The 25,956-nt window shown below is 44.5% G+C and overlaps 1 protein-coding gene across 1 annotated transcript in view; it reads left to right on the plus strand.

Moving 5' to 3' along the window:
• TENM4 (teneurin transmembrane protein 4) overlaps window positions 1-25,956 on the plus strand; it is a 390,999-nt gene that overhangs the window by 349,705 nt on the left and 15,338 nt on the right. Inside the window, 3 exon segments of the mRNA XM_032640774.1 lie at window positions 10,185-10,357; window positions 20,641-20,876; window positions 24,451-24,747. Of these exon segments, the coding sequence (XP_032496665.1) occupies window positions 10,185-10,357; window positions 20,641-20,876; window positions 24,451-24,747 (706 nt within the window).

The raw sequence follows: 25,956 nt of genomic DNA on the forward strand, positions 1-25,956 counted from the left end.
GGTAGGGATTAAAATAGTACCTTTTTCATAGGGCTAGTCTAAGGTTCAAAATTTCAATGAGACAAAACATGGAAAACTCAGTGTCTGACTCATCATAAGTACTCAATTGATAGCTGTTGCTGTTGTTATTATTATTTCAAGCAGTATTAATATTAGTATTTCAGGCAATATTAGTGGCAGTACAAGTAATTGCAGAGATGATGTTTGGGCATGGAAGGTACCCAAGGCCTCGGAGCAGCTGTGAGTCACCTAATCAAAGGAGCAGACAGAAGTTGTAATTGAAGTAGGTAGAAATTAGAGGGCAGACCAGAAGAGCAGAATCAAGTGTCAAGTCTGAGGGATCAAGGTATGAACTAGAAAAGGGGTTAGATCCTCGAGAATATCAAAAATGGGCTGGAAAAAGACATGCAGAGTGGGTCAAAGGTTGTGAACATAGCAAGGATACCAGATGCCTATTTTCACTGGATGTTTGCCATGTGATTCAGGGGCAGACTGGCTTCCAGACCCAAGTCTCAACCAGACAGAAATAACACCTGATCTACTCCATTTCAGGGCCATTATGGGGATCAAAACACTAAATAAATACTGAAAGTGAAAATACTTTGCAAACTATGACGCTCCCAAGAAGAAACGGTCTGATATTATTATCATTATGGTAATTCTCAGCACAGATTTGGACAGATTTTGCCAATGCACATTGCTCCAGTGAATTTCCCACTTTTAGCTCCATGAGGCAGCTTAATGGATTCCAAACCCAAATGCTCTAATATTCTTTTTTAAAAAATCAGCCCAGGCTTCCCTGTTGCATGGGCTATTACTGAAACAAGTTTCAAGTTGGCTTTATCGATCCTCTCAACAGATTAATACATCTAACATAAACACCACACACTTTAGAACAGCTTGACTTAAGAGTTTATAATTCTGGGGAATCAAGGTTACTTTTCTTCCCTCAGCCCACAGGTCTGCTGGTAGGAAACCTCAAAGGGGTCTGTAATGCCTTCTTCATCTCCAGCGTGTGGCATCATTAATTTCAGGCTTGGGCTCCTGGGCAGATGACATTTGGTGATTAAGAAAATGGCCTGATGAGCTGAGGCGGGTTCCAAAGTTGTCTTGCTGGTTAGGCGTGAGTAAGTTTCATAGGGGCAGGTGGCTCTGGCATCCCATGGTGCCCTGTGACAGCCCCTGTCATCCTTGTGCTCGAGCTAGCTACTCTGAGATCCTAACTAATGTATCTCTGTACAAGCTTGGGGCTTGCCACCTAGTAGATGCTCAGTAACTATTTTATGAATGAAATTCACATTCAGGAGAGAAGGGGGACAATGAAGGGAAGAAAAAAATATGCTGTAGCGAGAAAAATACTAGGTTTACATCGCAGCTCCAGCACTGTCAGTGCTCCCAGCGGGAAACTGAATTCAGTTCAAATGGTTCCAATGAAGAGACTTGGCTTCCAGTTTCTGCTTGAGGATGTAAGAGCTAGAAAGAGCATTGTTCCCAACCGTACAATGAAAATAAGCCAAACAAATGGCAAATTCATGAGTTTTCCTTGAACTCCTTCTCTGAAGTCACAGGGCAACCAAGTGGCCAAATCCAAGGAGAGACAGAGTGTCACATTGCAGACAAGATGTGAGCACCAGCTTACCTGGTAGATGCAACCAGTCCCTGGGAGGAAAAGTTCAGCTTGGTGAATCTATAAAGGCTCAGTGTGTACTGGCAAGAGAGTATGAAGCCCTTGGAGACTGCAGAAATTGGGAGAGTCCACATCCTCCGGAACTTTTCTCCACAAACCCCGCTCGGTACTCACAGAAAAGACTAGGGAACGATGTAAGAAAATATCCCTTGTGGTAAACCTGGGGGAGGGGTACAGCAGCTGCTGAGGGAGGGGCACAAACTTCTGCCTGCTCCACCCAGACCCCTCTCACCTGATCTCCCACATGGAATAAAAGGCTTAATCTGTGGAGAGGTGGGCAACACACACTATTCTACTTAGGTGCTGGTGGAAAACCATTGCAGCTGAATGAAGGAACAAAAAAATTTCTAACTACTGCTGGAAGAGGAGCAGGAATATATAATGGGCCCAGACCGACAGCCTGAAAGGGGCAGGAGCATTGAAGAGGCCACACTCCTGAGACTCAGGGACACATGCAAATATAAGATTGAGGCTTAATCAGAACAAAAGAGAATTCTCTCAAGCTCACCAGCCACCACCGCTAGCTAAAAAGCTAAACATAACAATGAAAAGCAGACTACTACTGGGAAAGAGATACAAAAGCCTAAAAAGAGACCCTTTCTAAGGCCCAGCATAAAGAGGGGACCTGAAACTGAGAATAGAATAGACACATTGAAAGAAAACCCTCTGGCAAACCAGTTTCACATCCTAAACTCAAGGTATTGCTGGAGGAATGTAACGCCTGTGATGCACTAAGGTTAAGCACAGAAGTAACACATTTCAAAGCCAGCCCAAATCCTAACTAAATTAACTTAAACTCTCCCACTAAAGTTTGAGCAGAAGGAAACTCATACTCATACCCCAAATCTATTACCTCAGTGTCTACTGTGTTACACAAGATGTCACACTTTCAACTGAACATACAAAAAGGCAAGAAAAAGCAATACACTCCCAGTAGACAAAGTAATCATCAAAACCACACTCAGATATGACACAGATGTTGAAACTGTCCTTCAGGAATTTAAAATAACCAAAAATTATGTTAAAGGTGCTAATGGAAAAGGTGAACAGCATGTAAGATCAGGTGGATAATTTCAGCAGAGAAATGAAAACTAAAAGAGAGAATTGACTGGAAATGCTAGAAATGAAAAACACAGTGACAGAAGTGAAGACTGCCTTTGATGGGCTTATCTGTAAACTTGACACAGCTGAGGAAAGTAGATAGGTCAATAGAAATTATCCAAACTGAAACACAAAGAGAAAAAAAGAATGAAAAAAAAATACAGAAAAGGGCACCAAGAACTGGGGAACATCAACTGCTCTAATATACATGTAATTGGAATTCCAGAAGAAGAGAGAAAGAACAAGGCAGAAGAACCATTTGAGGAAATAATGGTCGAGAATTATCTGTATGTAATGATAGACATCAAACCACAGACCCAAAATCTCAGAAAACACCAAGCAGAATAAACACACACACACACTATACACACATAGATCTATGCATATCATTCAAACTGCTGAGTACAAAAGAAAAAGAGAAAATCTTGAAAGCAGCCCCCCAAAAGGCATTTTTTACAGAGGAGCAAAGAAAAGAATCACAGCAGACTTCTCATCAGAAACCATACAAACTAGAAAACAGAAATGCTGAAAGGAAAAAAGAAATCTGTCAACCTAGAATTCTATATCCAGCAAAAATACCTTTCCAATGAAGAAGTGTTATTAGAGGTATAGGCAGGGATAAGGGAACCAAGAAAGGACAGTGAGGCATCCAGGCACTAAAAACAGTGAACAACTGTTACCAACCCTCGGGATGAAGGGCAAGGCAGGGAAGGAATACGATATTGTTACTTACTAAAGCCCAGTGGGAGCTGTAACCATGAAGGAGAAGGCATCTGGTGGAAGCTGCAATTGTGGGTGGATGCACCCACTGTTAGAAATATGGCACCAAAGGACATGGAGAGTAGGGAAAACTCCTCCTTTTGACCTCCAGTCTCTTGCTATTTCCTGCCATTGACTGAACCCAACCAGAAGCAAGCCATCAAGGGGCCCCAGGGATGCAGTCTGCAGGGGTCAGCCCCTCTGAGCACAGAGAAGGGCAGAAAATGGATCTGAGGAGGGAACAGAGAATAAACAGCACAGACATTGACTGGCTCTGTGACATTGTACACATAAGTGGCAGAGCCAGGGTTCAATGTCAGATCTACCTGAATCCTAAGCACTTACCACCAGAGGCATGGCCTCAAATACAACATCAGTGAGAGCTACGACCTGAAGTGATAGGGTGGACCAGATCTTAGAAATCCTGAAGACTACAGTTCATTGTTGGGACTTAATTCTATGGGAAATGGGCAGGAAGGACAAATTTTTATTGCAGAAGCCAACAAGTAACCTGGCTCTGCTGCAGTTCTGGAGTAGCTGCAAATGGTTTAGTGATGCCAGTCTGTTACGGTGACCTGGGGTCAAGGGAACCGTTGGTGTGCATGGGCTGTGAACTCTATTCACAGAGGTTACAGTGGCCATTTCCTCTTGTTGGTGATGGTGTTGTTTGAAACAATCATAGATGAAAGTCGTACAAATCAAATCTTTATTTTCAACTAAAAAGTCCCTGATCAGCAAAAGTTTAGTATCAGAGAGGCAATGTGGCATTTTCCTCACCAGCCACACATAATAAAATGGCTCGAGATGTGAAGTATTGAGTGTGAAGAAGAAAGCTTTGCAGTGTATGTGAAGATACCCTTTAGTGGTCCTCTTCTGAGAGCCAAGTTCACAGCCACTCTATGAATCTTTTATGTGTGTTCTTTCCTCGTGCTCCAAAGATCCTTTGGGAAAATGAGTGAAGAAAAGTCAGTGAAAGGCAATAGTAAAAAGCCAATCACCTGGCTGTCTCCATCATACCCCCAGATGGGGCTCAGCATCACTGCAAAGTCAGCTGTAATGGTAGCAAAGCAAAGCATCTTGAAGAGAAAACTGTCAGTCTTCTTGACCCAACTTGAGATTTCCAAACCCAGTTTTTTCTTTAACATAGTTGAACAGAAAGGTTTTGATCTGAAATGGCACCGTCTTTATGGGAAGCTTGATGAAAGTACACAGACTTTAAGGTCAGACAGACCTGACAGAATCTATATTCCTCTGTTAGCTGTGTGAACTTACTCAAGTTACTTATCCTTTCCGAGCCTCAGCTTCACCAATTGTGAAATGATGATAATAATGCCCACTTTCAAAAATGGTTGTGAGGGCTTCCCTGGTGGTGCAGTGGTTGAGAGTCCGCCTGCCGATGCAGGGGACACGGGTTCGTGCCCCGGTCTGGGAAGATCCCACGTGCCGCGGAGCGGCTGGACCCGTGAGCCATGGCCGCTGAGCCTGCGCGTCCGGAGCCTGTGCTCCACAACGGGAGAGGCCACAACAGTGAGAGGCCCGCGCACCACAAAAAAAAAAAAAAATGGTTGTGAGCACAGGGCTCAGTACCTAAAATGTACTCTATGAATATTAATGAATTTCCCTTCCTCATATGGAAAGTGAGAGGTAATAGGGATGGAGTTCTTAGTTATTCTCATCCCAGGTCTTGAAAACACAACAATAATATCTACTATTTATTTATTTATTCATTTATTCATTCATTCATCCAAGAATTATGTATTGAGTATCTTTTATATGCTGGGTCCTGCTTTAGGCACGGAGAATACAAACAAGGTCCCTGTCCTCATGGAGCTTATATTCTAGTGGGAAAAGAGAGACAACAGTCAAGTAAACAAATAAACAAGATGATAAGTGAAAACAGTAAAATAAGATAATGTGGTAAAGATGGGAGGACCCATCAGAAAGGGTGATCAGGGAAGGCCTTGCTGGAATAATAACTTTTGAACTAAAACATGAGTAATAAAAGGAACTAGCCCTACCAAGAATGGAGGGAAGAGCATTCCCAGCAAAGGGAACAGTCAGTGTGAGCACCCCAAGCCTGGTTTGAACTCAGTGTGTTTGGAGAACAGAAGCAAATGTAATAGAACAGAGGAAGTAGGAAGGAATAGGGTTCAAGGTGAAATCAGAAAGAGGCAGGAAAGAGCAGATCATTCAACCAACACTCATTCACCTTATTGAGCATCTACTATATGCTGGGCACTCTCCTAAATTCTGGGGATACACCAGTGACTGAACAAAGTCCCTTCCTTCAGGGAGTTGATAGTCTGGTGAGGGCAGTCTCATGGGGTCCTTGCAGGCCCTGGAAGGAATTTGCATTTAAATATGTTACCGTGTTTGATCTTCAAGTATCTCTCTGAGACAGGTATTATTACCCTCGTTTTATAAAACGAGAAAACAGAAGCACACGAGGTTGTGTTATATAACCTACCTGAAATAGCATCATTTGTGGTAGGAGTTGGATGGTTAGCAGAAAAACAGAACTGAGTGCCCACCCTCTAGGGTTGCATTGCTAGCAAGTGTAGAGCCCGGATTTAAAGCCTAGACCACCTGGCTCCAAGGACCTTCCCACACCAACATGTTCCTTCTGTTCCTCTCCAACAGAAAGGAAGAAAATTAGCCGGTAATTTAAGTAAAGCTGCAACAGACGTATCTAAGCCATTGTCCAGAAGGTTTCCCTCATGGGGCCAGGGTTTGAGGCAGCCACATGTAATCCAGGGAGTGCAGACAGAGACCTGTCCCCAACACCCTGTTGGGGAGCACCACCGTCCTTTCCCTTAGCAGCTCCGTAGCAGGAAGAGACAGGGCCCCACCAGGGGGGGCCACAGGGCAGAGGTCAAGGTCCAGAGGATGGGCAGCTCCAGCTCCTTCCTGCAGAGGCAGAAGCAGCAGCGTTCTGATGGCATAATCACAGGTATTGATCAGGAGGCAGAGAGATCCAGTGGCATTTCTCAAGCTCCAGGAAGTGCTGAAATGAATGAATAAGGGACAAGAAAATTCTATAAATTGGCTGTTCTGTTGGACGTTCATTTAATTAAGACATTCAGTCCTTCTAATGGAAAATGTGAGGAATGGAAATTACTGTTTTTAGCCATCTCATATAAAATAAAAGCAGATCTTGAAAGCACGGGGCCTTTTCATTGTATCGTCTTCAGGCTCAATTTAATTATGTATTACAGGCCACCTTCAATAATAATTACGATTGCCTGCCTTTATGTAAAGCCTCTTTCTATCTTGGAGACTAAAACTCTGGGGAGATGCCTACGGAGATTGCTAAAGTATCGTTTAGTGAAGGTGGTTGTTTCCCTATTTGTGCGTTCAGCAGATGTTTATCAGGGACCTACTGTCTGTCAAGCCTCTGTCAGGTCCTGCAGGGGGTAGCGTGTGAATGAATGACAGTCTGTCTTCTCCCACAGAGCAGGAAAGAGGCCTCACACGTCCAGTCATGCGTTCGTTTATTCGTTCAGCCAACACTCCCTGCCCGTCTTCTCTCTACCAGTCCCTGTGCTGGGGAAGCTGAGGTGAACTAACGACCAGACCTCCAGGGTGGTGGAATCGAGATCCCCAGTCTAGCTGTCTGACTCCACGACCCTGTCCTGACTCAGGCACTCCGAGGCCAAAGTAAGAGACAGGTTGTGCGTCAGCTCTTATAATGCAGGGGACACATTCTGAGATAGAGCTGTGCCAGAGTATAACTGGGAGAAGAGCTGGGGAGACCAGGGAGGGCTTTATGAGGTGGCATTTGAGCAAGGCCTTGATAGAAGTAGTATCGAGCCGACATCTGAGCCCTAATTAATAATCTATTCAGTCTTATTTGTAAGACTCCAAAACTCCATTTTAAGTATCTTGCATGGTATAATAAATCTTGTTTATCCAGTTAGGTCAGGAAATTGGATTAATAAAGAGTGTGTGCATGGATCACAGGTGTTCAAAGAACCAGACTAGAACACCATACTCGTCCCATGAAAGTGCTGGACTGAAATGGATCTTCCAGTTGATGTCAGAGATGACTTGGGATCTGACAGCACTCAGCTTACTCACAGACCACAGATACAGTTAAGGAGACCAGGGCAGAGCCAGTTTTGGAGGGGGGCGGGGGTCTTGATTTTTGGCTCAGAAATTTGGGATGCCCTAGTCATATTTTACTGAAAAGGCCTAGAGGTGGATATTGGCAGATGTCCTATAAATGAGATGCTTCTATAAATGCCAGTAATTTTAAAAGTCCTCTTCCCCAAGGTGGCCATGCTTATGAGGCATTACTTGGGTTGTCAGAGCACTCTTCTGATTATGAAAATAATCCATGTTAATTATAAAAAAATCTTGGGAGTATAAAATGCATATAAATAAGCAACTAAAATCACCTGTAATTCTACCTCCCAGAGATAGCCACTGTAAACATTTTTGTGAAATTCCTTCCTGTTCAAATTTCCAGCAGCCATGACGGGTTAAAAAGGACACCAGCCTCTCCCAGAGTTAAAGGGAGCAGAGCTGTGAGCTTCTCCAGGTGAGAGAGGCCTCAGGACAGACATTCCAGATCTTTACCCCAAGACGCTCCCTCCTTCCTGCAGCAATCTCTCAGAGTCACTCCCTCACCTGGCTCTGAGGGGCACTCTGTACCTTTCCCTCCAGTCCAGGTCAAGTCACACCACCACTCTCCGTTAAGCCAGGCTGACCTTTCCTTACAACAACCTGATTCAGTACAAAGGAAGAAAAATGAGAAATCATGACAGGAAACAGGTTTCCAAACCCCTTAACTGCCTCTAAGAGAACCCAAAGGACTAATACAGCTCCACAGCCTTGCCCCACCGAGCTCAGGCCTGACGTATGTGGTCGAGACCCCTGCTTTTCTCGCCATCTTGGAAAGGGCTTCCATTCCCCTTCCTCAGGCCTCGGCACCAAAGATTCAACCCTCCTAGAACCCCTTGGCCCTTCCCCCAGAGTCGGTCTCAGGTCAAGGACTCGAGCAATTCATTCCAAAGACCTTCACCAACACCTCCTCTGTGGCAGACCGCACCAGGGACTTTTACCATTTGGTGTAAAGCGTGCCGTGATCAGTACCAGCCACAGGGACAGAAAGAGTTGGCAGATGGCAGAATCCATGCAGCATTCAAATCTGACCTTGAACAGAAAATTGCTCAGCAAAGGCCTGCCTAGTCTCACCTACCAAGTCTCACCTGAAACCATAGAAGCTGTGGGACCCCAGGGTCCCATCAGGAAGCCAGGCCCAGCTGAAGGCATCACAAGAAGAGCAAGGATGGAATTGAACTTTCAGGCCTTTCATTTCACCATGATTAAAACCCTCAGGGGCCAAGAGGACAGCTTTACCCCAGTATTAAAAGCCAAGCAGGGAAAAAAGTCCAGTGGGAGACCCAGAGTACACGAGGGAGACGTATACAGCTGAACCCACGCTATAAGCTCGAGCCTGAGTAGAAGTCAGAAATACTGACATCTGGGCGAAGAACTTTTTCCCCATTCGCACGCAAGGGCAAAAAAGGCTCTTTAAAACCTACCTTTTTACACTTCAGCCTCCCGTAATTATGAAATGTCAGTAGCCCGCTCCCCGCTATCTCCCAATTACTCTGCAGCAGGTAAGAGAGCACACGTGATGGCTACTTGCAAACAGTATGGAAATGCTCCCTGAAGACGGAGAATCAGGCGGTGGCTTGGAAGCAGACAGAGCTGAGTTTGAATTTCGACTCTACCACACTTAGCTGCGTGACCTTGAGCAGGTGACCTCACTTTTCTGAGCCTCCTCCAAAAAGGAGCTAATATGTACCTTTTAGACTAGTTGTGAAGATTAAATGAAAGAATGTATGAACATTGTGTGACTAACACCATACCTGAACAATATGAACGCCATAGTGTAGGTGGTGAATAATTTTAGGTATTTCCTTTAGTCTCATCAGGAGAATGGGAAAGAGAATGAGGGTTCAATTAGGATGCTTCAGAAAGACCACACCAGAGTGAAGCTGTGAGTTTTGAGCACCACAGATACATAGCTGCTTGGTGCCAGATGTGAAGAAACCTAGATGTGAAGGGGTTGCTAGAGCCCATCTGTCTAGCCTGCTTATGTGGCAGCAGAATCCTGGTTGGAATTCAAAGTCCCCTTTTCCCAGGATCTGTAGCTTCCTGGATTAGGGTTAGGGTTATCTCCAGTGCTGTTCAGAAGAAACCTACAGTTCCTGGGGGCGGGGAGGGGGGTGCGGGCGGTGGTTGAGCCAGTGACTGCTCGCCTCTGGGAGTCACCCAGCTCTAAGACTCTGGGTCTCATATGGGCACCATCATCTCACCCTTCATGGGTGACATAGTGACAGGGCACCTCCACATCTTGCTCACAGGAATCCTGGGTGGTGGGTAGGGCAGGGGTTATCGTCTCCACTCTGCGGAATTAGGAAAGGAAGATTCAGAGAGGTAAGTTGTTTGCCTACAGTTGGATATCAGAGGGTGGAGTGGTGTCCAAGGAGATGCGGGAGAGGTGGAAACGTATCTGACCAGAAAGAAAAGCAGAACATGCAAAACCATGGCATAAGGTAGAACTTGCCAAGTTCCAGCAATGGCACAATTATATTTCTGTTACTCAGAGCCACCCCTTGGATTTCAGGTACGACAGCTTTGGGCGCCTGACCAATGTGACCTTCCCTACTGGCCAGGTGAGCAGTTTCCGAAGTGATACAGACAGTTCAGTGCATGTCCGGGTAGAGACATCCAGCAAGGATGATGTCACCATAACCACCAACCTGTCTGCCTCAGGTGCCTTCTATACACTGCTGCAAGGTAAGCCAGGTGGGGGGTTGGGGTCTTGGAGACCGTGGGGTGGGGAGACCCCTTTGAAACAGGATGACACAAGAAACAAGCTGCTGCTGCAGCTGCCCAAGAACAGAAAAGCATAACAACTGGTTTCTCTCTGTATTGCCACCTAATTTGCAAAACACACCAGCCTGAGCCCTGTAAATTCTCTCCCTCAAGCTTCAGAGTAATATTTCATTGTCTCATTCCATTATCAGCAGAACAAAGGGTAGAGAATCCATTAGCTGCTAATCCAGGTGACCTCGCTATTCTGCCATTCTAATGGCTCCCGGATTAAAGACTGACTCTCACTCTGGTGCAGATGAGGACAAAGGACAAGAATAATTACACCTAATTATGAAAGGGATTTGGGCGTGGAGAAGGCCTCCCTGAATCTCAGGTGAGAGCGCTTTGTTACTCTCCTAGGATTCTATAGAGAAGAGCCCCTTCTCTGTGTCCATCAAATAATCCCTGATATAAGTTGATCTTTTAGCTTCAGATAAATCACAAGGATGAAACCTCGCTGTGAACTGTCTGCCTCAGTTGTTCTCATGGTCCCTGGTGACCCAGAATGGAGCTTGCAGCTTTGTTGGACTTAGTAAGTGTGAGAAAAAAGAAGCCATCACTAGGGAAAGCCTTGCTTGATGTTTTTCCCCAGCCTCCAGATAGCTTTTCATACTCCCAAAAGCTTTGACACAAAGTAGTAAAAACAGCCTTGGCCTGGGATTCAGAGTCCCAAATTCTAGTCCTAACTCTGCCACCCCATCACCATGGCCCTCAAGTTTCTACTCTGGGAAAAGAAAGCAAGTTGAAGCCACATTGAATGGTGCAGGGCAGTGCAAAGAGCAGCAGTTCTAGGCCAGACACACTGGGACCCCATGCCTGCTATACCAGCTCCAACCTGTGTGAATTGGGTGGAGTCACTCTTCTCCGATCCTCAGTTTCTGGGTCTGGGAAATGGGGCTGAATTACAATTCCTGCTTCCTGGGTTTGCTCAGACAATTTCTTTCTTTTATTTTTTCTTACTCTTTCAATTTCCAATTTTTTTTGAATTTTATTTTATTTTTTTATACAACAGGTTCTTATTAGTTACCCACTTTATACATATTAGTGTAGACATGTCAATCCCAATCTCCCAATTCATCACACCACCACCCCTACCCCCCCGCCACTTTCCCCCCTTGGTATCCATACGTTTGTTCTCTACATCTGTGTCTCTGTTTCTGCCCTGCAAACTCGTTCATCTGTACCATTTTTCTATGTTCCACATATGTGTTAATATACGATATTTGTTTTTCTCTTTCTGACTTATTTCACTCTGTATGACAGTCTCTAGATCCATCCACGTCTCTACAAATGACCGAATTTTGTTCCTTTTTTATGGCTGAGTAATATTCCATTGTACATATGTACCACATCTTCTTTATCCATTTGTCAGTCGATGGGCATTTAGGTTGCTCCTATGTCCTGGCTATTGTAAATAGTGCTTCAACGAACATTGGGGGCATGTGTCTTTTTGAGTTATGGTTTTCTCTGGGTATATGCCCAGTAGTGGGCTTGCTGGGTCATATGGTAATTCTATTTTTAGTTTTTTAAGGAACTTCCATACTGTTCTCCATAGCGGCTGTATCAATTTAGATTCCCACCAACAGTGCAAGAGGGTTCTCTTTTGTCCACACCCTCTCCAGCATTTGTTGTTTGTAGATTTTCTGATGATGCCCATTCTAACTGGTGTGAGGTGGTATCTCATTGTAGTTTAGATTTGCATTTCTCTAATAATTAGTGATGTTGAGCAGATTTTCACGTGCTTTTTGGCCATCTGTATGTCTTCCTTGGAGAAATGTCTCTTTAGGTCTTCTGCCCATTTTTGGATTGGGTTGTTTGTTTTTTTAATATTGAGCTGCATGAGCTGTTTATATGTTTTGGAGATTAATCCTTTGTCCGTTGATTCACTTGCAAATAATTTCTCTCATTCTGAGGGTTGTCCTTTCGTCTTGTTTATAGTTTCCTTTGCTATGCAAAAGCTTTTAAGTTTCATTAGGTCACCTTTGTTTATTTTTGTTTTTATTTCCATTACTCTAGGAGGCAGATCAAAAAAGATCTTGCTGTGATTTATGTTAAAGAGTGTTCTTCCTTTTTTTTCCTCTAAGAGTTTTATAATGTCCAGTCTTACATTTAGGTCTCTAATCCATATTGAGTTTACTTTTGTGTATGGTGTTAGGGAGTGTTCTAATTTCATTCTTTTACATGTAGCTGTCCAGTTTTCTCAGCACCACTTATTGAGGAGACTGTCTTTTCTCCATTATATATCCTTGCCTCCTTTGTCATAGATTAGTTGACCATATAGGTGAATGGGTTTATCTCTGGGCTTTCTATCCTGTTCCATTGATCTATAATTCTGTTATTGTGCCAGTACCATATTGTCTTGATGACTGTAGCTTTGTAGTATAGTCAGAAGTCAGGGAGCCTGATTCCTCCGGCTCCAGTTTTTTCCCTCAAGACCGCTTTGGCTATTTGGGGTCTTTTGTGTCTCCATACAAATTTTAAGATTTTTTGTTTTAGTTCTATAAAAAATGCCATTGGTAATTTGATAGGAATTGCATTGAATCTGTAAGATTGCTTTGGGTAGTGTAGTCATTTTCACAATATTGATTCTTCCAATCCAAGAACATGGTATATCTCTCCATCTGTTTGTATCATCTTTAATTTCTTTCATCAGTGTCTTATCGTTTTCTGCATACAGGTCTTTTGTCTCCCTTGGTAGGTTTATGCCTAGGTATTTTATTATTTTTGTTGCAATGGTAAATGGGAGTGTTTCTTTCATTTCTCTTTCAGATTTTTCATCATTAGTATATAGGAATGCCAGAGATGTCTGTGCATTAATTTTGTATCCTGCAACTTTACCAAATTCACTGATTAGCTCTAGTAGTTTTCTGGTGGCATCTTTAGGATTCTCTATGTATAGTATCATGTCATCTGCAAACAGGGACAGTTTTACGTCTTTTTTTCCAATTTGTATTCCTTTTATTTCTTTTTCTTCTCTGATTGCTGTGGCTAGGACTTCCAAAACTATGTTGAATATTAGCAGTGAGAGTGGACATCCTTGTCTTGTTCCTGATCTTAGAGGAAATGCTTTCAGTTTTTCACCATTGAGAATGATGTTTGCTGTGGGTTTGTCGTATATGGCCTTTATTATGTTGAGGTAGTTTCCCTCTATGCCCACTTTCTGGAGAGTTTTTATCATAAATTGGTGTTGAATTTTGTCAAAAGCTTTTTCTGCATCTACTGAGAGGATCATATGGTTTTACTTCTTCAATTTGTTAACATGGTGTATCACATTAATTGATTTGCGTATATTGAAGAATCCTTGCATCCCTGGGATAAATCCCACTTGATCATGGTGTATGATCCTTTTAAGGTGCTGTTGGATTCTGTTTGCTAGTATTTTGTTGGGGAATTTTGCATCTATATTCATGAGTGATGTTGGTCTGTAATTTTCTTTTTTTGTAGTATCTCTGTCTGGTTTGGTATCAGGTTGATGGTGGCCTCGTAGAATGAGTTTGGGAGTGATCCTTCCTCTGCAGTTTTTTGGAAGAGTTTGAGAAGAATGGGTAGCTCTTCTCTAAATGTTTGATAGAATTCACCTGTGAAGCCAACTGGTCCTGGACTTTTGTTTGTTGGAAGATTTTTAATCACAGTTTCAATTTCATTACTTGTGATTGGTCTGTTCATGTTTTCTGTTTCTTCCTGGTTCAGTCTTGGAAGGTTATACCTTTCTAAGAATTTCTCCATTTCTTCCAGGTTGTCCATTTTGTTGGCATAGAGTTGCTTGTAGTAGTCTCTTAGGATGCTTTGTATTTCTGCGGTGTCTGCTGTAACTTCTCCTTTTTCATTTCTAATTTTATTGATTTGAGTCCTCTCCCTGTTTTTCTTGATGAGTCTGGCTAATGGTTAATCAATTTTGTTTATCTTCTCAAAGAATCAGCTTTTAGTTTTATTGATCTTTGCTATTATTTTCTTTGTTTCTATTTCATTTATTTCTGCTGTGATCTTTATGATTTGTTTCCTTCTACTAATTTTGGGTTTTGTTTGTTCTTCTTTCTCTAGTTCCTTTAGGTGTAAGGTTAGATTGTTTATTTGAGATGTTTGTTGTTTCTTGAGGTAGGATTTATTGCTGTAAACTTCCCTCTTAGAACTGCTTTTGCCTCATCACATAGGTTTTTGATTGTCGTGTTTTCATTGTCATTTGTCTCTAGGTATTTTTTGATTTCCTCTTTGATTTCTTCAGTGATCTCTTGGTTATTCAGTAACGTATTGTTTAGCCTCCATGTGTTTGTGTTTTTTATGTTTTTTTCCCTGTAATTCATTTCTAAACTCATAGCGTTGTGGTCAGAAAAGATGCTTGATATGATTTCAATTTTCTTAAATTGACTGAGGCTTGATTTGTGACCCAAGATGTGATCTATCCTGGAGAATGTTCCGTGCACACTTGAGAAGAAAGTGTAATCTGCTGTTTTTGGATGGAATGTCCTATAAATATCAATTATATCTATCTGGTCTATTGCATCATTTAAAGCTTGTGTTTCCTTATTAACTTTCTGTTTGGATGATCTGTCCATTGGTGTAAGTGAGGTGTTAAAGTCCCCCAGTATTATTGTGTTACTGTCGATTTCCTCTTTTAGAGCTGTTAGCAGTTGCCTTATGTATTGAGGTGCTCCTGTATTGGGTGCATATATATTTATAATTGTTTTGTCTTCTTCTTGGATTGATCCCTTGATCATTATGTAGTGTCCTTCCTTGTCTCTTGTAACATTCTTTATTTTAAAGTCTATTTTATCTGATATGAGTATTGCTATTCCAGCTTTCTTTTGATTTCCATTTGCATGGACTATCTTTTTCCATTCTCTCACTTTCAGTCTGTATGTGTCCCTAGGTCTGAAGTGGGTCTCTTGTAGACAGCATATTTATGGGTCTTGTTTTTGTATCCATTCAGCGAGCTTGTGTCTTTTGGTTGGAGCATTTAATCCATTCACGTTTAAGGTAATTATTGATATGTATGGTCCTATTACCGTTTTCTTAACTGTTTTGGGTTTGTTTTTGTAGGTCCTTTTCTTCTGTTGTGTTTCACACTTAGAGAAGTTCCTTTAGCATTTGTTGTAGAGCTGGTTTGGTGGTGCTGAATTCTTTTAGCTTTTGCTTGTCTGTAAAACTTTTGATTTCTCTGTCGAATCTGAATGAGATCCTTGCTGGGTAGAGTAATCTTGGTTGTAGGTTTTTCCCTTTCATCACTTTAAATATGTCATGCCACTCCCTTCTGGCTTGTACAGTTTCTGCTGAGAAATCAGCTGTTAACCTTATGGGTGTTCCCTTTTATGTTATTTGTCATTTTTCCCTTGCTGCTGTCAATAATTTTTCTTTGTCCTTAAGTTTTGCCAATTTGATTACTGTGTGTCTCGGCGTGTTTCTCCTTGGGTTTATCCTGTATGGGACTCTCTGCGCTTCCTGGACTTGGGCATCTATTTCCTTTCCCATGTCAGGGATGTCTTTGACTATAGTCTCTTCAAATATTGTCTCGGGTCCTTTCTCTCTCTCCTCCTTCTGGGACCCCTATAATGCGAATGTTGTTGCGTTTAATGTTGTCCCAGAGGTCTCTTAGGCTGTCTTCATTTCTTTTCATTCTTTTTTCCTTATTCTGTTCTGCAGCAGTTCATTCCACCATTCTCTCTTCCAGGTCACTTATCCATTTTTCTGCCTTAGTTATTCTGCTATTGATTCCTTCTAGTTTAGTTTTCATTTCAGTTATTGTGTTGTTCATCTCTGTTTGTTTGTTCTTTAATTCTTCTAGGTCTTTGTTAAACACTCCTTGCATCTTGTCGATCTTTGCCTCCATTCTTTTTCTGAGGTCCTGGATCATCTTCACTATCATTATTCTGAACTCTTTTTCTGGAAGGTTGCCTATCTCCACTTCATTTAGCTGTTTTTCTGGGGTTTTATCTTGTTCCTTCATCTGGTACATAGCCCTTGGCCTTTTCATCTTGTCTATCTTTCTGTGAATGTGGTTTTTATTCCACAGGCTGCAGTATTGTAGTTTTTGCTTCTGCTGTCTGCCCTCTGGTGGATGAGGCTGTCTAAGAGGCTTGTGCAAGTTTCCTGATGGGAGGGACTGGTGGTGGGTAGAGCTGGGTGTTGCTCTGGTGGGCAGAGCTCAGTAAAAGTTTAATCGCTTGACTGCTTAGGGGTGGGGCTGGGTTCCCTCCCTGTTGGTTGTTTGGCCTGAGGCAACCCAACACTGGAGCCTACCTGGGTTCTTTGGTGGGACCAGTGGCGGACTCTGGGAGAACTCACACCAAGGAGTACTTCTCAGAACTTCTGCTGCCAGTGTCCTTGTACTCACGTTGAGACACAGCCACCCACCGCCTCTGCAGGAGACCCTCCAACACTAGCAGGTAGGTCTGGTTCAGTCTCCTGTGGGGTCACTGCTACTTCCCCTGGGTCCCGATGCACACACTACTTTGTGTGTGCCCTCCAAGAGTGGAGTCTCTCTTTCCACCAGTCCTGTCAAAGTCCTGCAATCAAATTCCGCTAGCCTTCAAAGTCTGATTCTCTAGGAATTCCTCCTCCCGTTGCCGGACCCCCAGGTTGGGAAGCCTGACGTGGGGCTCAGAACCTTCACTCCAGTGGGTGGCCTCCTGTGGTGTAAGTGTTCTCCAGTTTGTGAGTCACCCACCCGGCAGTTATGGGATTGGATTTTATTGTGCTTGCACCCCTTCACCCGTCTCATTGCAGCATCTCCTTTGTCTTTGGATGTGGGGTGTCTTTTTTGGTGAGTTCCAGTGTCTTCCTGTCGATGATTGTTCAGCAGTTAGTTGTGATTCCGGTGCTCTCGCAAGAGGGAGTGAGAACACGTCCTTCTACTCCACCATCTTGAACCAATCTCCTCTCAGACAGTTTCTTTAGACAATATACATAGAGTGACCAGCGTGGGCCAGGCACATAGTATTGCTTAGAAAGTACTTGTTGGATTAATTAGTTAACAGGCATTTTGATTTACCGTAAGAAAATAACCATATATTTTCACAACCATTTTTCTTCCCAAATGTGGTCCTGTGCCTTTACCAAAGCTCAAAGGACAATAGCAGTTCTCAGTCAAAGAAAGGGAAATCAAGCCCTGGAATTCCTTCCCCACCAAGCACCTTTAGCGATGGGTTGGGACAGACCCTCGGTGTTTATGCTCTGGCTGGGTTATTGGCAAGAAAAGGTACCAGTTCCAAACCAGCCGGGGTTCTGCCTGACCGAGAACAGCAGTGCAGCTGATGACATGCAGACATCGTATCCTTCAAGCCTGTTTTCTTCCCTGTGGTTAAGAATTGTCTCCTCCGCTCCATACGTCTAAGCCGGCTTTCAGCATTTTTCTCAAAAGTTAATGCAGGCCTTCCAATATTTAGACAACTTTTTAAATTCAGAAGTGTCACATCTCCTCAGTTTTAAAATGTACCATCGATTTAATAACAACTTTTCAGGTGGGGGGGTGGGGAGAGACACTGCTCAAAATCCATACAAGGACTTAAGACACATTCCAATTTCAGAAACACTAAAACGTGAAAAGGAAAAGTACATCTCAGTATCCAGGAAACGTGGTACCTCTTTTTCTTCTTTGGGACCTGTGCCAGGCTCTCCTTTCGTACCAGGCTCAGATCCTCAGTTTTGCAGCCACCTCAGTAGCGTCTTCGTTAAAAGCTCTTTTGGTTTCATCTTACGTCTGAACTATGGGAAGAAATAAGAAGTAGCTACTAATGAACAACAGCCTTGGGAAGTCACAGCTCACATTAAACGGGGATCGTTTGAGATGGGCCTCGACAGATGCTGTTCCATCCAAAGTCACCATTATTGGACATATGTAGATTCAGCAAGGAGCAGCTTTAAAAGATAAATTGACACCGGCTTTTTCACTGTTCAAAGGAAGTAAAATACAGATTGTCAGTGAATAATGCATAGCAAGTTTGAGGCAGATTTTAGAATTCTGCGTGCGTGAGAGAGAAAGGGAGAAAGATGGGGGCAAGCGGGTGGGAGAGAGAGAGGCTGATCTGATGCCATCCTAGCAGGGAAGATTCAGTGAGGGTTACCTACAAAAACCACATCCTTATTGCTTGACATAGCCTAGTATATATCTAGTTCCATCCAGCAAATATTTACTGAGCACATGCAATAATAATAATGATAGCTAATATTTTGAGCATTTAGTACGAAGTATATTTTTAGTGTTTTACATTCATCATCCTTTTTAATCCTCACAACAACCTTCTGAGATATTATTAATATCTCCATTTTCCAGATGAAGATAATAGGCATTGAGAGGTTAAGTAGCTTATCCAAAGTCACCCAACTAGTAGGGTATTTGGACCCAGACAAATACACTCTAGAAAACATTCTGTTAAGCACTGATCCAAAAGTAAGGGGGACCTATTGAAGGACCACGATCGGTACTAGAAAAGTTCACTCTGACAGGTGTGTGAAATGGGGCGGTGAAGATAGAAGGGGGGATGACTAGAGATAGATGTGACAGTGACCAGCACAGCGCCAGGCACACACAACTAGTAATAGCTAACATTTACGTTACATGCACGAGACGTGCAGTACTGCTCTCAGCTCTTCATATTCATCATCCTGCTTAATCCCGTGAGGTAACAGTACAATTATTATCCCCAGTGTACAGATGAAGAAACAGAGGCATGAGAGCTTAAGGAATTTGCCCAAGGTCTTGCAGGAAGAGAGCAGCAGAGCTGGGGCTTGAACCCAGGCAGCCGGGCTCCAGAGTCCATGCTCTTAATCTCTGTGCAATAGTGCCTTTCACGGTAGGCACTTAGGTGTTTGAGAATTCATTCACTCACAGAGTGGTGAACCCCCCTACCCCTCAGCTGCAGGACCACTAATAAGACCAATAAAGAGGCTAAGGGAGGGGGGAGGCATTTGTTCCAACCAGAGGAACAAGGGAAGCTTCTGGGAAGAGATGACGTTTAAGCAGAGTCTTGAAGGAAGGGCTTGGGCTAGCATTTATTAAGCATAGGGGCGGTGCCGGAGAAGCAACAAACAAGGATGGGCAAGAGGCAGGTGACTGCAGCACAAACTCAAATGTTTCCGTGTTTAGAAAAGAACACAGTGTGCATTTTACAGCTGAAATTTACTTTTTCTCCAGAAGGTTCTGTTAGCTAAAAGATCCTAACTAAAATGTTTTAATCAGATTTAAAATTTCAAACTCAAGCCTGTTTCTAAATCATTGTCATATATACATATATGACATATACACACATATATGTATATATAACAGCAACTTAAAACATATATATATATATTTGGCATTCTGTCATTGATATACATAATGTACATATTTTTCATCTTGTTGCAAAGAGTGTTATTACCCTAGTGGGAGAGGCTTAAAAATGTTCAACCCTGTGCTCTAGTAATCCTACATTTAGGAGTCTGTCTTGATTAAATAACCCCAAATGAAGACATTGATTTATCCAAAATGTATATTTTTAATAAAGATATAATTCACATACTATAACATCCACCCTATTAAAGAGTATAATTCAGCAGTTTTTAGCATATTTACAAAGTTGTACAACCATTACCACTAATTCCAGAAATTTTTTTATCAGCCCCCAAAAGAAACCCCATACCCATTAGCAATCACACCCCATTCTCCCTTTCCCTCACTAATCTACTTTCTGTCTCTGTGAGTTGGCCTGTCCTGGGCATTTCATATAAACGTACTGATGCGTACAATATCTGGCCTTTCGAGTCTGCCTTCTTTCACTTAGCATAATGATTAAAATGTATTTATCTGCAGTGTTACTGTAATTATGCAAAGCTGGAAATAATCAGAATATCTCTTTGAGGGCTGGTTAAATAAATTCTGGTATTTCCAGGCAATGGAATAACATGCAGTCATTAAGAAACACATTTATGGAGATATTCAACGATATAATACAATGATCAGTGAAAAACCTCCGTAAGCAACCATTTTTAACGGTACATGTATTCAGAAATACCCTAAAATCTAGGAATAAACCAAAATATTTACAGTGGTTTCCTTTGGGTATTGAACTCATGGACTTCCATGTATTTTCCTGGTTTTCTTCAATGACAGTGTTTTGTTTCTGTAGTCAGAAACATAAACACATTTAAACACCACACCACTGCCTCTGCTGTACACACACCTCCCTCCGTCCTCCCCCCTCCTGAGCAGAGTCCATCCCTCTTGTCTCCCTCAGACCAGGTCCGCAACAGCTACTACATCGGGGCCGACGGCTCCCTGCGGCTGCTGTTGGCCAACGGCATGGAGGTGGCCCTGCAGACGGAGCCCCACCTGCTGGCCGGGACCGTCAACCCCACCGTGGGCAAGCGGAACGTCACGCTGCCCATCGACAACGGCCTCAACCTGGTGGAGTGGCGGCAGCGCAAGGAGCAGGCTCGCGGCCAGGTCACCGTCTTCGGGCGCCGGCTTCGGGTGAGCAGGGCCTCCAGCAGGTCTCAGCCCCTGGGGGTGGTTGGATCCTGGGGGGGAAAGAAGGAGGAGGCATCTGAGAACTGGACTCTTCTTGAAACCGTCCCGGGGAGAAGGTATTCCTGGGCCTCAGTTTCTTCATCTGCAAAGGGGAAAGTAAATTAAGCGACTGCCCACAACAAGGGGCTCGTGTATCTTTTCAGTTGTGCTAGTGAAACGATCACTGGCTTTGATGTTAGGCAGGCTTCCGGCTTCTACTATTCCCTGAGGGAATTTGGGCAGATCGGCAATCTCGTAAAGCCTCAATTTCATTATCCATAAAATGGGGGAGATCAAACCAATTTACAAGTTGCTACAAGGATTAGAAATAATACATAGAGTGCCCTGTACAGAGTGTGGCACATAATCAGTGGTCAGTAATACCTATTCTAGTTGTCCTTTTACTGTTATTCTTATTAATTACTGTTGCTAACATGTACCAAGAGTCAGTTTAGCTCTTTGGAACCTAAGCCATATTCTCCTTCCAGGCAGAGTTATCCTTCCTAAGACAGCAGAACGGCCCCACCGTAGCTGTCACTGCCAGCGGGTTGGCATCTACAGTGTGGCATCTCAGAGCACTTCTCGGTGCGTGGATGCCCTGAACCAGCCCTTTTTCTGCCTGACTCCCATGTCTCTATAGTGTGGCCTCTGCCCCGGGGCCAGATTGCCCAGCTTCTTTTCCCTCCAACTTCAGAAAGGAAGGCAACGGGGAGAGTGAAAACAGAGGACCCAGACCTGGCTTTCAGCACAGTGCCTTGCGGACCACAGGTGCTCCATGGAGACTTGCTGGGCCGCAGGGTGCCACAGGACTGAGGCACATGCCCCTGACTCCTAAAAGCCGCAGAAGCATCCTCGTGCAACACGTGGGCCCCCTGCCCTTGCTCACAAAGAAAGTTCACTTCAGCCCCTGATTCATGCGTGGGATAACCAAGGCCCAGAGAGAAAAGGGATTTTTCCTGATTCACACAGCTGGGCAGCAGTAATGACTAGAAATAGGCACCCTGTCTCATAGTGTCATTCTCACAACAGATACAGAAACAGTAAGTTACTTATTCAATGTCACACAACTAGAGCCCAGACAACAAGGTTTCCTGTGTTCCTCAACAGTCAAGAACTCAAGCAACTATCTCATGTGGGAAACAGCCTTCCACGGGCTCCCCAGACAAGGCCTAGCTTTCTTTGTTCTCTGTGGGACACCATCCATGGCCTCACTGAGCCCCCTGTGTGAATTCTCCAGGAGCCCTTCATACACATCTGAGGCAGTGAGCTAAGTAGAAAGTTTGACCAGGGTTTATTCCTGCCTGGGCCACATGTGTAGCCCTGAGCAGCTCCTCTGGGCCTCAGATTCCTCTGCAGAAACCAGATGATACATTTGAAGCACCTAGCCCAGCGCTGGAAGACCCCAGGTGCTCAATAAATGGCAGTAATTAGTGCTATTAGGATTTCCTCTCTGCCGTGTAAACTGGACCAAAAGTTTCCCAGGCACTAACTGGTCCCTCTCCTAGCCTGAGATGAATGACAATCCAGTCAGGCGGCCGCATCTACGAGTCCTCCCAAAATAAATGGCCACCCACAGTGGCGGCATGTGGAATTAGAATGTTAGCCGGGTGCACCTCCCCATAGTGGAGCTCATTTTTTATACAACTGGGAACTTTTTGTAAGAAAGAAAGATGTAAAATAATCTCATTGCCGCCACTGCTGAGCACAGGAGGCATTAGGTGGTTCCCCAGTGAGCTACTTAATTCAGTTTTATTCATTTTGCAGCAGAGGTGTAGATCCTCTTCACTGGGGGCCCTCCAGGAGGTGAGGGGGGCGGCTGGCTTGGTGGTACCACCTTGGGGGGAGGGCCCCCATCACTGTTGGCGGTGCAGACCCCACGTCTTCCCCTGCCCCCTCTGCAAAGAACACAGCTTCAGCCTCCAACGCCTCTGATTTTTCATGGGAATTGTCTGCCACACTGTTTTTGCTCCTGCAATTGTGTTTGATTACCCCTGGGAAGGCAACCTTATTTTAACCAGGCCATTCACAGCTAGAGTCGTTTCGGCACCATCATTATAAATCTTGATTTTCAAGGCTTTAGAATTTGTTTGGGGAGAAGGAAGAGACACACATGTCTCTACTTCCTCTGAGAATGACCGCGATCATCTGTCATTTAATGGAAATAACTGCAGCCATTAACTCAGTACCTTCTATATGCCCAGCGCTCCGCTAGGTCATTTACTGAGGTTTCTTCAATCTTCACAACAGCCCTGCTGTTTCACAGGGGAAGAAATTGAGACTCAGAGAGGGAAAGGCACTGGCCCAAGGTCACACAGAAAAAAGTCGGTCACAGAGTTGAGGCTGGACTCCTGGCCTGATTCCTAGACTTGAGCCCTTTTCTACCACACAGGGCCCCAGAGGGCCTTTCATTACCTTAATCCGCATGTGCGGGTTGGCATCATATGGCCTGCATCGTCTGCTTTCCTCTTGGGGCTTCTTACCTATTTGTCAAACTTAACCAGTAACTAATGGAAGAGTCTGAAAATGTGCCCAAATGCCCCACCAGGCCCAGCACCACTTAGAGGGAACCAGCATTCTAGCTTCAGAGTACCTGGCAGTGTTTCAGGGACAACTGGCGCCCCTAAGGGGTGGATTCAAATATAGAAACAGGCCTCTGAAGTATATTTCATAACTAAAATATGAGAAACCTTGGTTTACTGCTACCCCTGTGGGACCCCTGTATTTCTGACTCTGAAAGGAAACTGAATTGTGTGCTGACCTAGCAGCCCAGGTAGAGATCATACAATGGGCTCCTGAGTCTAGAGGAAGGAGCAAAATGTTCCGAAACCTAGGACAGTGTCTCCTGGCAACCCCCAGGCAGAGGAGCCGTCCCAGACTCAAACATACACTGCCTCCCGGGGCCTCCAGGAAGAAGAAGATGTCTTGGGAGCTAACTGAGGTGACCAAGAAGCCCTAATTGTGGTGGCAGAGGGCAGGAGAGACCCCAGAGGGGACAGGGAGTCCAAAGCCCTAAGAAGGGCTGGACTTGCTAAAAGGACCACACATCATATGTTGGCATGTTGCAATGGTGAGAGTCAAATCCAGACTCGGTCACTCACCAGCCATGGGACCTGGAACCCGTCCCTGACTGTGGTCTCCCTGGTATCAAACACGAGTGCAAACCCTGGCACATAATAAATGGGGTCAGGCAGTGACTTGCTGGGCCCGCGTGGCCTCTCCCTTTTCAGGAGGGAGTCAAGAAGGATCTGCCTTTCTGTCCTTATTAGGAGAATCATATTAGGAAATGATGTAATCGTTTCTGCTACTCTTTACCCAGCATCTGCGTTGTCTTCATCCTTACACCAGCCCTATATACTTGGCATGATTATTCCCACTTTACAGATAAGGAAACTTCACAGAGCTGACAAGGACAGAGCCAGGACCCAAAGCCTTGTCTGTTGACACCCACGACCTGTGCTCCCTCCTGTCCTCAGGAGCTTCTCAGACCAAGTTCTCAACGTCTAGATTAACTCTCTCTTTCCTCCTACCCCTTCCCCAGGTTCACAACCGGAACCTCCTGTCTCTGGACTTTGACCGTGTGACACGCACAGAGAAGATCTACGACGACCACCGCAAGTTCACCCTCCGCATCCTGTATGACCAGGCCGGGCGGCCCAGCCTCTGGTCCCCTAGCAGCAGGCTGAATGGCGTCAACGTGACCTACTCCCCAGGGGGCCGCGTTGCTGGAGTCCAGAGGGGCATCATGTCTGAGAGGATGGAATACGACCAGGCGGGTCGCATCACATCTAGGATCTTTGCTGACGGGAAGACCTGGAGCTACACGTACTTAGAGAAGGCAGGTGTCTCTCGCCCTCCATCACTGGCCTTGCCATATCGAAGATCCATCACTGTGGCTCAACCCTTGGCCAGGCCCAGCCTGCTGATCTCAGTGGGATGGGTCTGACCCACGTGGTCTCCGAAAGGAAATGTTCAGGAAAATCCGCATCAGTGTGCCAGGGGGTCCCGGGTGGTGTATGGATGGATTATGGTGACGGGGTGGTAAGTGGGGGGTCCTGGGGCAGGAGAATGTGAAAGTCCCACCCAATAGGCTGGAGCTAGACCCAAACACTATCTGGACTTACAGAGCAGGATTTCGGGTCCAGACCCAGGCAGGGGTCTGCTCCCAGGTCTAGGGCTCTTGGTGTGATCTGGTCACAGAGAACAAGGCAAAAGCCTGGGGATTAGTATTAAGCAAGAGGTGCTTAATCCTGAGCTTCACGTGCTAGGTGTGGCCTTAGTATGTCCCCTCTGCTTCAGGTCAGGAGTCAGTTCATCCCAGGGACTTGGAATCAGAAAGAGCCTGAAATCAAAAGTTGGTCCCAAATAAGACAAAATGCTAACTTTGATGCCCAGATGCCTTTAGGCCTTTTATCTACTGACTTATTCCTGAAACAGTCTGTATTTCATGCCCCAGTTCTGATACCCAGATCCTTACTTAACGTTTTGCTCCTGGTCACCTGTCCAGGGCCCAGGCTCTGATTGATCTGTGATCTGTCTCCCCTACCCTGTGCAGTGTTCACATCTCTGAGAGCAGCATTTTGTGGTAGTGCTAAGAGAGACCTTGGAGGTCATCCAACATACTGAAAAATCCAACCCAGAGGGAAAGAACTTGCCCAGGGCCACACAATGAGTCCATTATTAGAAACCAGGTTTCCCCATTCCCATCACAGCCCACCCCACCCCCGGGTGGGCATATGACCTGTTACCACATAAACAATTATGCAAAACCTTAAATGTCCTTCTCAGACATGTCTTTATCCTGTAGGCCATAGGGAGTCAACGGATGTTGTTTAGCAGGCAGTAGACGTTGTCAGGCTGTGTTTTAGGGTAATCATTCTTGCCTGAGTGGGAAGGTTGACCTGAGAAGGAATCTGGCACAAGGAAGCCAGAAGAGAGGCTTCTGCAAATACTTGAGGCCAGTGCTCCCAACCCCATCCCATGCTGAAATCATCATTCTTGTACCCCACAAAGGGGCAAACAGACAAGGCTGCTCACTATAGGAAGG

This window comes from Phocoena sinus, chromosome 8 (assembly GCF_008692025.1).
Source record: "Phocoena sinus isolate mPhoSin1 chromosome 8, mPhoSin1.pri, whole genome shotgun sequence".
Classification (NCBI taxonomy): domain Eukaryota; kingdom Metazoa; phylum Chordata; class Mammalia; order Artiodactyla; family Phocoenidae; genus Phocoena; species Phocoena sinus.